General features: G+C 42.2%; 1 protein-coding gene across 1 annotated transcript in view; it reads right to left on the bottom strand.

Annotated features, from left to right (window-relative positions):
- The window catches only part of LOC143988868 (uncharacterized), a 46,449-nt gene that overhangs the window by 8,792 nt on the left and 25,143 nt on the right, over positions 1-12,514 (bottom strand). Inside the window, exon 3 of the mRNA XM_077488770.1 lies at positions 10,147-10,193. Coding sequence (XP_077344896.1) covers positions 10,147-10,193 — 47 coding nt within the window. The remainder of the gene's footprint in view (positions 1-10,146; positions 10,194-12,514) is intronic.

Below are 12,514 nucleotides of genomic sequence, written 5' to 3' on the forward strand. Positions count from 1 at the left end.
AGCAGCAGGAGGGAGTAGAAACTCGGCAAACGCACTGCGTGCTTATCTAACACCGCAAAAGGGAGATCGATTGGCAACCCGGAACCAAGAAGGGAGACGGGAGAGCCTGGAGTTGGTAGGTGGGCATACAAAGGCGGGAAGAGGCGCTTCAACATTGAACTATAGTGAACCCATGGGGTACGGCCGTGGATTACAAACCGCAGGCCGGGAAGAACCGAGAATAAGTGGAAATTATCAGGAGGGAAGGCAGAGAGAAGGAATACAAACCCCAGGAGGCATGAAAGAGGATCGGAGAAATGGTGGAGGGAGGGGGGACAAAAAGAGACTCTCAATACTGGAAGACACCCCAAAAGAACAGGATCAGGAGTCACAAGGATTTCAGGCTAAGGAAACAGCAACAGCCAGCGAAGATGAGGAAACCAGAGACATAGTAGATAATGGGGGCAACCCACCTGAGGAAGAGCAAACAGAAAGAAGGGTGAAAGGTCAGAACCCCATAGGATCCCACGCCGATATACTTAGGAAAGAAATGGCAAAAGAGAAACTGGAAAACCCCACCAGGATAGAACAAAATAAAGAAGGTTTTGAGGGGGTAGAGACAGAAAGTATAAACATAGAATGGGACCTTAGAGAACATATAAAAGCTTTACCTACGAAGGCGGATATCCAACAGCTAATAGCCTCAGTGGAGAAATCGTGTAAGCAAGCAGTGGAGGAATTAAGGGAGGAGGTGGAGGTAGTAGGTAATCGATTGGAAGGAATGGAAAATGCCCAAGAAGAGATGGTACAAGCAGTAGCGGAGGTCCAGGATGCTATTAGACTTCATGAGGAAGCAATAAATAATTATAAAGATCAAATGGATGAATATGAGAACAGGGATCGGCGACAGAACATACGAATACGGGGCCTACCTGAAAAATATCATAGTAGTGATCTGCCAACGGTGGTGCAAAAGCTATTCTGCCAAATTATGGGAACAGCAGCGCCTGAATTTATTGAAATGGACAGAGTTCATCGTGTCACCTCTTTCGGAACCCAAAACAAAGACAAGCCAAGGGATGTGATATGCAAACTACACAAATATACAATAAAGGAAACAATAATTAGGATTGCACGGGATATCCCCACAATTGAATATGAAGGAACCCATATCCTTCTGTTCCCTGATATAGCTCGTCGAACATTAATGCAGCGCAGAATGGTCAAACCACTGTTGGAAGCCTTGCAGGCAGCAGATATTAGGTACCGATGGGGGTACCCATTTCGTCTAATAGCATCAAGGAATGGAAAAACAGCAATACTCCGTACTAGAGACGATCTAAAAGAGTTCTTGGGAATATTAGAACTTCCATTTATAGACTTCCAAGATTGGAGAATAGCTAATGTTAAGATACTAATCCAGCGACCTGAGCCATGGTCCCAAGTGGGAGGAAAAGTATAAGGAAAGATCCCAGCATATTCTGTATAAGAGATCAGAAAAGATCAGAAGAAAAGAAAAGGGAGAGACTCAGGAAGAAAAAGAAATAAGCAAAGCTAGGAGGGAGGGGGGGAAGGAAGGGTCAGTTCTCAAACTCGCTATCTAATTTTGTGGAGTTGTTTTTTTTTGTTTTTGTTTTTTTGTTTGTTTGTTCTAAAGTAGGCGGGTCCCGAAGAAAGGGATTGGTTAAACTGCAATATGCAGAAGGGGGGGAGGGCTCGGGAGGAGCAAGGAGCAACCAAGCGGGCTCACCCTACCGATAGTTGGTACATTTTACTAAGTAAAGTGTTAGGTTGTGGTTATGGTTGGAATGGAATAGCTTTTGAGGTTTTTTTTTCTGCAGGTGTACATGGAGGCGGGGAACACGAGATATGTGGTAACAGATCAAGAATGGTATATAACTATTTAGAACAAAGAAATGGCTAAAACATTAAAAATAATGACCTATAATGTAAGGGGATTATGCTCACCCCAAAAAAGGGGCCGTTTATGGCAGGAATTAAACCATCATGCTGTGGATATAGTCTTTCTACAAGAGACTCATTTTATGTCAGGATCTGTACCGAGGCTACCGCTATTCCCATATAATAAGTGGTACCATGCTGTATCGCCTATTGCGAGAGCCAGAGGAGTATCGATAGCCTTTGGGAATACGTGCCCCTTGACATCCATAGAGGTGAATACAGACCCAGAAGGGAGGTTCCTTTTTATTAAAGGAACACTGCAGGGACAAGGGTACACTTTTGCATCAATATATGCCCCAAATACACACACGGTTGAATTCTTGGGAAAAGCACTAAAAGAACTAGAAAAATTTAGGGAAGGGTTTTTGATCCTGGGAGGGGACTTCAATATTATTGTGGACACTAAACTAGATACAACAACAGGGAAAACACCACTATCATTTAGAGCACTTAAACATGTAAAAAAATTATTTCAAGCATCACATTTGGTAGATAGCTGGAGGGCATTAAATGGAGAGAGGAAAAATTATAGTTATTACTCAAAGAGCCATAATACCTACTCTAGACTGGATTGGATTCTGGTAGATCAATACTATCTAGAAAAGGTAAAAACAGTAAATATCGAACCAATAACGATATCAGATCATGCCCCGGTGGTGGCGGTGATCTCCCTTACACACGTGGGCCAGAGGGAACGAACGTGGAGACTAAATGAATCCCTATTAGATGATAAAAAAATATTAGAGGATCTCCAATATAAACTGGTGGAATATTTTGACTTAAATACATCAGAGGAAACTTCGGAGCAAGTGATATGGGAAGCTCACAAAGCGGTAGTTAGAGGAGAATTAATAGCACATGGAACACGAGTTAAAAGGGAGAAAAGAAAAGAGATAGAAGATCAGATGGAACAAATAAAGGAACTGGAGAAAAAACATAAGAGCACGTGTGAACCAGAAGATGCTAGGCGGTTGGGGATAATGAGGGAGGAGCTTTCCAGATGTCTGGATAGAAGGGTCAGGGATAAATACAGATTTTTAGCACACAGGTTCTATGAGAACGGGAATAAATGTGGCCGTTTATTGGCTAGTCAATTAAAAAAAAAGAGAGAACTATCCCATGTACATGAGATAAGAGTGAACAATAAACAAGTAAAGGATACGAAAACAATAGCCATGGAATTTCAAAAATTCTACAAGAATCTATATGATATACAACCCATTCAGAGGCAGAGGGAAGATAGGGAGAGGATAGAGGAGATGAGAGATTATATTAGTAGTTCTACAATACCAAAGCTCCCCCCTAGGATAATAGAAAAACTAGAAGAACCAATAACTAAAGAGGAAATAAGAAAGGCAATAGAGAACCTACCAAGGGGGAAAAGCCCAGGACCCGATGGGTTAACTAATGTATACTATAAGAAGTTTGCCCAAATTTTAGAAACACCCTTATGCAGATACTTCAATAATATAACTGCCGCCAACCCCATGTCCTCAGAAGCACTATTAGCATACATAACAGTCTTACCAAAATCGGGGAAGGACCCACAGGAATGTGCCAACTACAGACCCATATCATTACTTAATACGGATACCAAATTAATGGCCAAAATTATAGCTACCAGAATACAAGAAGAGGTAACACAATTGATCCATCGCGACCAAACGGGTTTTATGAAAGGCAGGGAAACTAAAGATAACACCATACGAGCCTTAAACATACTTTATTGGATGCAAAATGGCCCAGAAGAATTACCCAGAACAATGCTATCAATGGATGCCGAAAAGGCATTTGATAGAGTGGACTGGGAATTCATGAAGGAAGTGCTGAAAGCAGTAGGTATGGGAGAGCGAATGATGGGATGGATAATAGCTCTATATGCAAAACCTAGAGCGAGAGTAAAGGTAAACGGTACTCTATCAGACTGTCTTGAAATACGAAATGGTACAAGACAGGGCTGTCCCCTGTCTCCAATACTGTTTGCCTTGACTCTGGAACCATTTCTGTGCAGGGTGAGAGAAAATAAGGGAATAAAAGGGATAAGAATAGGATCTGAGGAGCATAAGGTGTCAGCATATGCTGATGACCTATTATTTTATCTTTCAGAACCACAGGGATCAATAATGGCACTAATGGAGGAGGTCCAGAGATATGGAAAAGTGTCCAACTTTAAAATAAATATGGAAAAATCCATAATACTACCCTGTCACGTACCCCCATCGATATCAATGGCAATGAAGAATAACCTTCCTTTTAAATGGGAAAAAAAATCATTATATTATCTAGGAGTACATATCACGGCGGAGACCAAATCTTTATATGAACTTAATTATGAGATATTAATAACAGAAATAATTAAAGATCTAAAAAAGTGGAAGGGTTACTCATTGACATGGTTCGGAAGGATAAACACCCTGAAAATGAATATACTACCCAGAATAATATACATCTTAAATACTGTACCTATAGCAGTGCCTCAGGTCTTTTTTAAAAGAATACGTAAAACGTTCATATCTTTTATATGGAATGATAAAAACCCTAGAATAGCATATGACATCCTGCGCAGAAATAAGAAAGAAGGTGGAATAGGGCTTCCAGATGTTTTTTTGTATTATAAAGCAATGTCTATGGTACGAATATTAAATTGGTGCCATGACTCATTAAATAAGGCATGGGTGTCGATAGAAGAAAACATGGCGGGCAGAAATTTAGCGGGGGCCCCATGGATACAGGCCACGAACAGAGCTCTATCAAAGTGGACATCACCACTAACACGGAATACGTTAGCAATATGGGATAGAATGAACAAAAACGAAGAATATGCCCCACGTACATCACCATTGGCACCATTAGGAGGATATCCATGGTTCCCACCGGGGGAAGAAAATGGAGTGTTAGGCTCCTGGGGTTCAGGGGGGGATACAAGGTGTTTAAGATATGCTCCATTGGGAAGTTTACTCCCGTTAACAGAATTAATATCAGCACAAGGAGATATACATATGTCGGGATGGAGATACTACCAAATGAGAGACTTTTTTAATAAATTAGAACCCCAAGTAAGACCGCTGAGCTCCCTTACGACATATGAAAAGATGTGTATGAAAATAGAAAAACCAAGTAATTTATTATCCCAGATGTATAAATTAATTCTTAGTGAAAAAAATAGAACAACCCCCTACTTTATAAGAGAGTGGGAGAAAGAACTAAAATGCACATTTAGACCAACACAAATAAAAAAACTTATGGAAATGACACACGCGACATCAATAAGCGCAGCAATACAAGAAATGTCATATAAGTTTATAGCCAGATGGTACCGAACCCCAGCCAGAATAGTAGAGATATACCCAACAGCGGATGGGCATTGTTGGAGAGGATGTAGGGAAAAGGGGACATACCTTCATCTATGGTGGGACTGCCCAAAAATAGGGATTTTTTGGAAAGGAGTGGCTAAATGGATAGGGAGGATAACAGTAAAACCAATAGAAATGACACCCCTACAATACCTGTTCCATGGGACAGAAGGATCTATTAAATCTTATAAAAAAGGAGTTATACCACATTTGCTGAATGCAGCAAAAATATTAATACCTAGGTATTGGAGGCAGAAAGCATGCCCCACCCTACTGGAATGGAAAGGAGAGGTGGATAAAATAATGGAAGCTGAAAAATGGATATATGATATAAAAGAACAACAAGGAAAACATAAAGACATGTGGGCAGGCTGGAAGCACTACTCTAGAGAAATAGAGAAAGAGTAGGTTATACCAGATTAAAAAAATGTGGAAAATCCCTCCCGAGCCTCCCGGAGACTCCTGATAAGGAGAGGGAGGAAGGAAGGGAGAGAGAAAAATTAAAAAACTGTTACGCAGACTCGTGTCCTCCAAAGGTACATCGTAGAAGGGGTAAAGGGGAAATATGAATCCGAATCACAACCTTCAAATGTTGTTGTATGTAGTATGTTTTAATGTATATGGGAAGCGAATAAAGGATGGAAATGTAATGGGAGGAGGGGCTCGAGGGAAGGGGACAGGAGGAGAGATAACCAATCGTGGACAAAAAAATTAACAACACAATTTTTAGGAAATATAAAGGAGGACTGAGGACCTCCCTAAGCACAAAACACAAATAATACAATAAGGGATCACAGACGGAATAAAAGCACGTAATAATGAAAAAATGAGCAAGGGTATCGGGGTTTTTTTTATTTTTTCTTCTTTATCTGGGTTTTTTCTATTATATATATTTTTTTTTTTTCTCTTCTCTTTATAAATAAAAGGAAGCACAAGGGCACAACAAAAACACATAAAGAAGAGAAACAACACATGGGAGAAATTTAAAATCTCCCACACCCCCTTTTTTTTTTTTTTTTTTTTTTTTCTATACACACAGGTTAACTCTCCACCAAGTATCCCCTTCTCCTGGGCCACCACCTAATAATGTTATAGATATGTAATGGAAAGAATGTAAGTAAATGTGAAGACATTGGAGGACATGTGAAAACCCCAATGCTTCAGGGTTGAATGTAATTGTTTGTTGTATCTTTTATAAGAAAATAATAAAGATGATTTAAAAAAAAAAAAAAAAAAAGTCAACAGCTCTCCGGCCCAGGGCATCCTGAGAAGGGAGAACACCTCCATACCATACATAATATCTAGTAGAATCCCCTCGGACATAAAGCAACTCCAACAGCAAAAAATAAACAGTAAGAACTCCCCATCCGCAACGGCGGAAGTAAACTCTCCCCCCTCCCCACACCCCCCCAAACCCGGGGATGCATCGTACCCCCGAAAACCAACATGTGTAACTACAGTAGAGGGCGTGCACTCATAGCAAGAGGTATCGCCCAGTGGGCACTGAAGGGCAACAGAGATGCTGGAAAAGCGTCTTATTATGTCTCCTAGCTGCAGCTAGGGGCACCAACTTAGTTTCAGAACAAACAAAAAACAAAGCAACAGAAAATGAGAGAGAGAAAAAAACGTTCAGTATGCAATATTTTTCCCGGGGGGGTCCTTGATGAAGAAACAGTCTCCCTCACAGGGGCAGATAATAGCATAACGGTAAAGGGTTGCAGCAGCAACCGTGCCCATCCGTCCCCAAAAGCACCAACCACATCGGACATACCCCGCCCCCGGGCCACGGTCATTCAGCAACCTGTCCAATCAAGCAGGAATCCGCAGACAGGGGTAAAGTCAAAGCAGGTGCCCAATAGCAAACACAGGGGCACATCCTCAGCATAAAGAACCAAGCAACCCCAGCAGAACCCCCCCCAGGTAGTCTAAGCAGTCAGTAAATCCTCACCGCCAAGGCCAAAAGGTACAAAAATAATCCCGGGCACCCTGGATATACTGGGCAGTAGCACAGCGGGAAGCAAGGCCACCATACCCCCCCACATGTGAAAAAAAGAAAGGAAGGTACCAAAAAAAAGGGGGGGAAAGGGTGGGTCTGTAGAAGATCCAGAGCATAATGGCATCCACCAACATAGGCCAAGGAAAAACAAGCATTTCACCGGTGTTCTATCGATGTAAAGGCAGGGATTCCAGCCAGGCAGCAGCCTCCCACGGGTTGGTAAAGAATCTGGTGGCTTCTCCATCCTGCACCCTCAGCCTGGCTGGGAAAAGTACACTGTATTTAATATTGCACGCCCGCAATCCCACTTTCACCTGATCAAAGGATCTGCGCATTTTCTGCATTTCCAGGGAATAGTCCGGGAACAACATCACAGTAGCATTCTGGTAGCGCATTTCTCCCACCTTGCGAGCAGCGCGCAGAGCCTCATCCCTGTCCCTGAAGTGTAAAAGCCAAAATATCAGGGTGCGCGGTCTCGCACCAGGAGGCCCGGGAGCAGGGGGGACACGGTGTGCTCGCTCCACCGTAAAATATGGGGAGAACTGCGCCTCCGGTAGTAGATTCCGCAGCAGCTCCTCAACGAAGGATGTCGGGTTCTTCCCCTCCACTCCTTCGGGCAGGCCGACAACGCGGAGATTGTTCCTCCTGTTCCTATTCTCCGCGTCGTCGACCTTGTATTCCAGGGCCCGAACCCGCGTGTGTAGAGTGCGGATGGATTCTGCGTGTTCGGCTGTAAGGTCTTCCGTCCTCCCTACTCTTTGCTCAGCTTCTGATACTCGCGATCGTAGCTTATCGAGGTCCTGGCGAACGAGGCCAACGTCCAGCTGCACAGCTTCAATTTTGTTAGTCAGGGTGGCCTGGCACGTTGCGATAGCTGCCATCACTTCCCGAAAGCCAATTCCCGCGTCCTCCGCCTGTTCGTCCATATCTGTTTGTGAGGCCATATTGCACGCTCTCACAGGGGGGATCACCGCTCGCGGGGCCGCCACCGGGGTCGGGTCCGGGAAATTAAGCCTTTTTCCCCTTTGTCTTGTTCTAGAGGACATCCGGAGCTCAGGTGAGCTTTATTTGCTCGGAAATCGCAGCAGGAGCGCCGATACAGGAAAATTTGCCAGCAGAGCTCTAGCGTCCACAACCTCTCAGTTCGCCATCTTGGACACGCCTCATCAGTTCATATTTACTAAAATAATTGCATTTCCATGTTCTGTGTACTGTGGGAGACCAGATATAGTGAATGCAAGTTCCTGGGTTTAGTAACACTAAGTACTGGTCAAAGCTTGTGATAATTATGCAATAACTATGGCAATGGTCAGATCCCCCAGTGATTGGTTTAAAAAAATAGGCGGGAAAGTGCAAGCTGGAGCAGGTATCAACTAGATGTTAGTGAGAAGGTGTTTCTGGAGGCTGGAAAAGAAAAGCATCATACTAGATGGTAGCTGGAGAGATAGTGGGAATTTCCATGCTTGCGATAACTTACCGCAAAGTTTCATGCGACATTTAGGGCATACTTTGGCAAGGTAGCGCATTCAAGTTTCTAGGGAGAGTTTCTCTGTGAATTACACAGTTTATTTTTCGGAATGTTGTGCGTTATTTTACCGCATACTCAGATGCAGTAACCTATTGCTTAGAGAATTGTACCTATTGTGTTATACTCCTGGCCATTGGCCCACTCTTAACATACCTGGCCGTAGGCTTTAATATTTTTTAATAAAGGAATGGCTACACATAAAATGCAATTCCTGCAGTTCACTATAACTTCACAGCTTCCCGAGTTTTCTGTGACATCTAACATCGTATTTGACATCAGAATAATTCCGTGTGGAACACTGCATACAGAACTAGACATTCTGAAGCTGTCATATCTGCATAATACGCAAGCACATCTTCCCTTTACACCTCCATTCCTCTCATAGGGACCACTACAAAGTTGAGCCCACTTCTCATGTATGCTAAGTCCACAGCATTATGCTTCCTTCGCCGTGTCACAAGACCCACAGCTGAGGGTGTGTTGCTATGGCTATTTTTAGAGATTTTTATAGCATTAATATGGAGTAACATTTTAGTTACATGTGTTGTTTTTAGAAGCTAGGCCTCCCCTATTGATATGCTAATGAACCAGTTGGACTGGCTTGTGAAGCTCCAGACAGGAAAGATGTACCGGAGGTGGGAAAGGGGGAAAGGACTTGAACATCCATGTGCTAAAGAACAAAGCAACAGTTGTTTGCAGGACTTTGGAGGATCCTGGGAGAAAACTCCATCACAAGGCAGAACCAAGTAAAGTAGATGTTTGATATAATTATTGCATACATTGTACATGCTTATTTGTTAAGAAGGATAGATAGCTTGTGTATAATGTATGCATATTCTGTAATATCTGTCAGTCTTGTACTATATTCCTATAATTTTAATAGTCTGTATGTGCAGCAGTTTAACTTAGTAAAAGTACATTAATACACTACAGAGGTTTAAATTGCTTCCTTGGGTTAACCACATGAACCTTAATAGATGCAAAACAACAACACCCAACCATCTGGTGCCAAAGAAGCACCAACACGTTTCACACCTCACAGGAGCTTAGTCACTGAGAAGGAGTCATGGTGAGGGGCACTCCCTTCCTTGTTTTGGAGTATCCCAAAGTTCTACACTACCAGGAAGAGTAAAAAAACTTACAGGTTAGTGTCTTGAGAATGTGTGTACTGTATGCATCTATATTTTTGTTCTCTGGCCCGAGAAAGCAACCCTCAATCCCCCTAGCTATAAACGGCATCAAACCTCCCTAAACTTTTCAAATGGTTTACCACTGGCACATTTTAAACAGCTGTGTCTTGATTAATCATTAAGAAGGTATACACTTACTTTGGCAGGTTGTTGTTTTCAATATCTAGGACTTGTTGCACTGGAGCCTACAATACAGAGATTGTGTTAAAGGAGAGCTCTCAAACGAAAAAGCAGGAAAGCATAATCAAATCCAACACTATTATGCAGCTTTGGATAGAGTAGGAAAAGGTTAAACCCTTTTTTCAGGTTTTGATTGCTGCATATGTAGCTGTTAGACCCCTTTCACACTGAGGCGCTTTAGAGGCGCTATATCGCTAAAAATAGCACCTCTCCTCTCACTCCAATGTGGGCGCTGTGCTGGCAGGACATCAAAAAAAGCAGCATCTTTGAGGCACTTTAGGAGCGGTGTATACACCGCTCCTAAAGTGCCCCTGCCCATTGAAATCAATGGGCAGCGTTGCCGCTGCAGTAGCGCTTTGTGGGTGCTTTCAACCCTTTTTTGGCCGTTAGCAGGGGTTAAAAGCACCCCACTAGCGGCCGAAAAGCGCTGCTAAAACTATTGGCACTTTACTGTCGATGCCCCCAAAGCCCCAGTGTGAAAGGGCTCTTATAGCTCATTACACTTGCAGCTTGGGGGTGGTAAAAAACATGCAGCTAAGCCACCTCCCCCCTTAAGCTGCAAAGGCAGTGATGGGGGATATACACTTGCCAAGGCTGTGATGCTTTGTGGCAGGAATTATACCCCCTGTTGCATTTGGCAGGCACTACTACCAACCAAACGTGACCCATTCAAGTGAATGGGGCAACTCTGCAAATACACCACAACCATGTGCAATGCATAATAAAGATAAACCTTCACATCATGTTCTGAGCTGACCCTGTCTCCAGACCATCTATTTCAACAACAATCTTCCCATAAGGTTATACTGTATGGACAATTAATGTAGTTCCTGCATGTGTATGACCTATAAACCCCACCCTTGTGTAGGCAACCCAAAGCCCTGAGACTGCTGTTGAGCGCCACCATCTTGGATGGAATGTCAACACTCCCAGGAAACTGAGAGAAACACATCTTAGTATGAAGGAATATATAGATATAAGACCTTTCTTTATAAACCAGCTTCTTAGAGGACAACTAAAGAATGAGCTGAATCAGGGCCTGCTATATGTAAAGAGAAATGAAAAAAAAAACACTAAGGGACTTTATAGACCTATAAATATCCAAGTACTCATAAATAGTGGTAAAATTGAAAATCTTGATACAAATTGTATTAAACAAATGTTGTAAAAATAATTTATGGCTGATATCATAGTAATACTGTGTACATGAACAATGTTCTACTATATCTGTTGGCATCAAGGCATGGTTCAACAATGCCCAGTCAGACAGAAGCACTTAACGCATTTCAGAATCATAGAACAAAGACACTCCTAGAGGCAAACATACATATGTGGGCAATTAAATGCATATCTAGCGTAATTGACATCATCAGTGTTTATCATTATTCTTTGCTTTCATAGTGTTCAGTACTACGCCTGAAGAAAGAATGTGATTCTGAAACACATTGGGTGCTTCTGTCTGACTGGCTATTGTTGAACCATGCCTTGATGTCAACAGATATTGTAGAACATTGTTCATGAATACAGTTCTTTGTTGGTTTACTACTATATCAGCCATTAATTATTTTTACATTTGTTTAATAAAATTTGTATCAAGATTTGAAATTTTACCACTATTTTTGAGTACTTAGATATTTATAGGCCTACAAAGGCCTTTAGTGGGGTTTCGCTTTTTCGTTTTTTGGACATAATGGGATGTTGGCCTAATCTCTCACTGACCTGACCAATATTTTTTGCTATATGTAAAGAGTCCTTTCTCCGCTGTATACATTGAATATTAAAAGCTACAGTAATCTTACTCATTATCAGGATATTTACACATAAAAATTACATAAATTACATAAATACTTGTGGTAGCAGTTGTAAATCAACTGCTTATGTCTCGTACACACGATCAGAATTTCTGCCAGCAAAAGTCAGATATGAGCTTTTGGTCAGAAAGTCCGACCGTGTGTATGCTCCATAGAACTTTTGCTGGCAGAATTCCCAGCAGGTTCTCAATTTTTCGGTCGGAAAAAGTTCAGAACGGAAATTCCGATCGTCTGTACCAATTCCGACGCGCAACATTCCTACGCATACTCGGAAACAATTCAATGCATGCTATGAAGCATTGAACTTAATTTTCTCGGCTTGTCGTAGTGTTGTATGTCACCGCGTTCTTGACGGTCGAAAGTTCAGAGAACTTTTGTGTGACCGTGTGTATGCAAGCGAAGCATGAGTGGAATTCCATCTGAAAAACCATCCAAGTTTTTTCCAATGTAAAATCCGCTTGTCTGTATGGGGCACAGGGCTTTTTTTCTCAGAGAATAAGTGCAGGAACTCAATC

This window comes from Lithobates pipiens, unplaced genomic scaffold (genome assembly GCF_037356315.1).
Source record: "Lithobates pipiens isolate NorthernLeopardFrog02 unplaced genomic scaffold, aLitPip1_a1.2 Scaffold_18, whole genome shotgun sequence".
In the NCBI taxonomy this organism is placed as follows: Eukaryota; Metazoa; Chordata; class Amphibia; order Anura; family Ranidae; genus Lithobates; species Lithobates pipiens.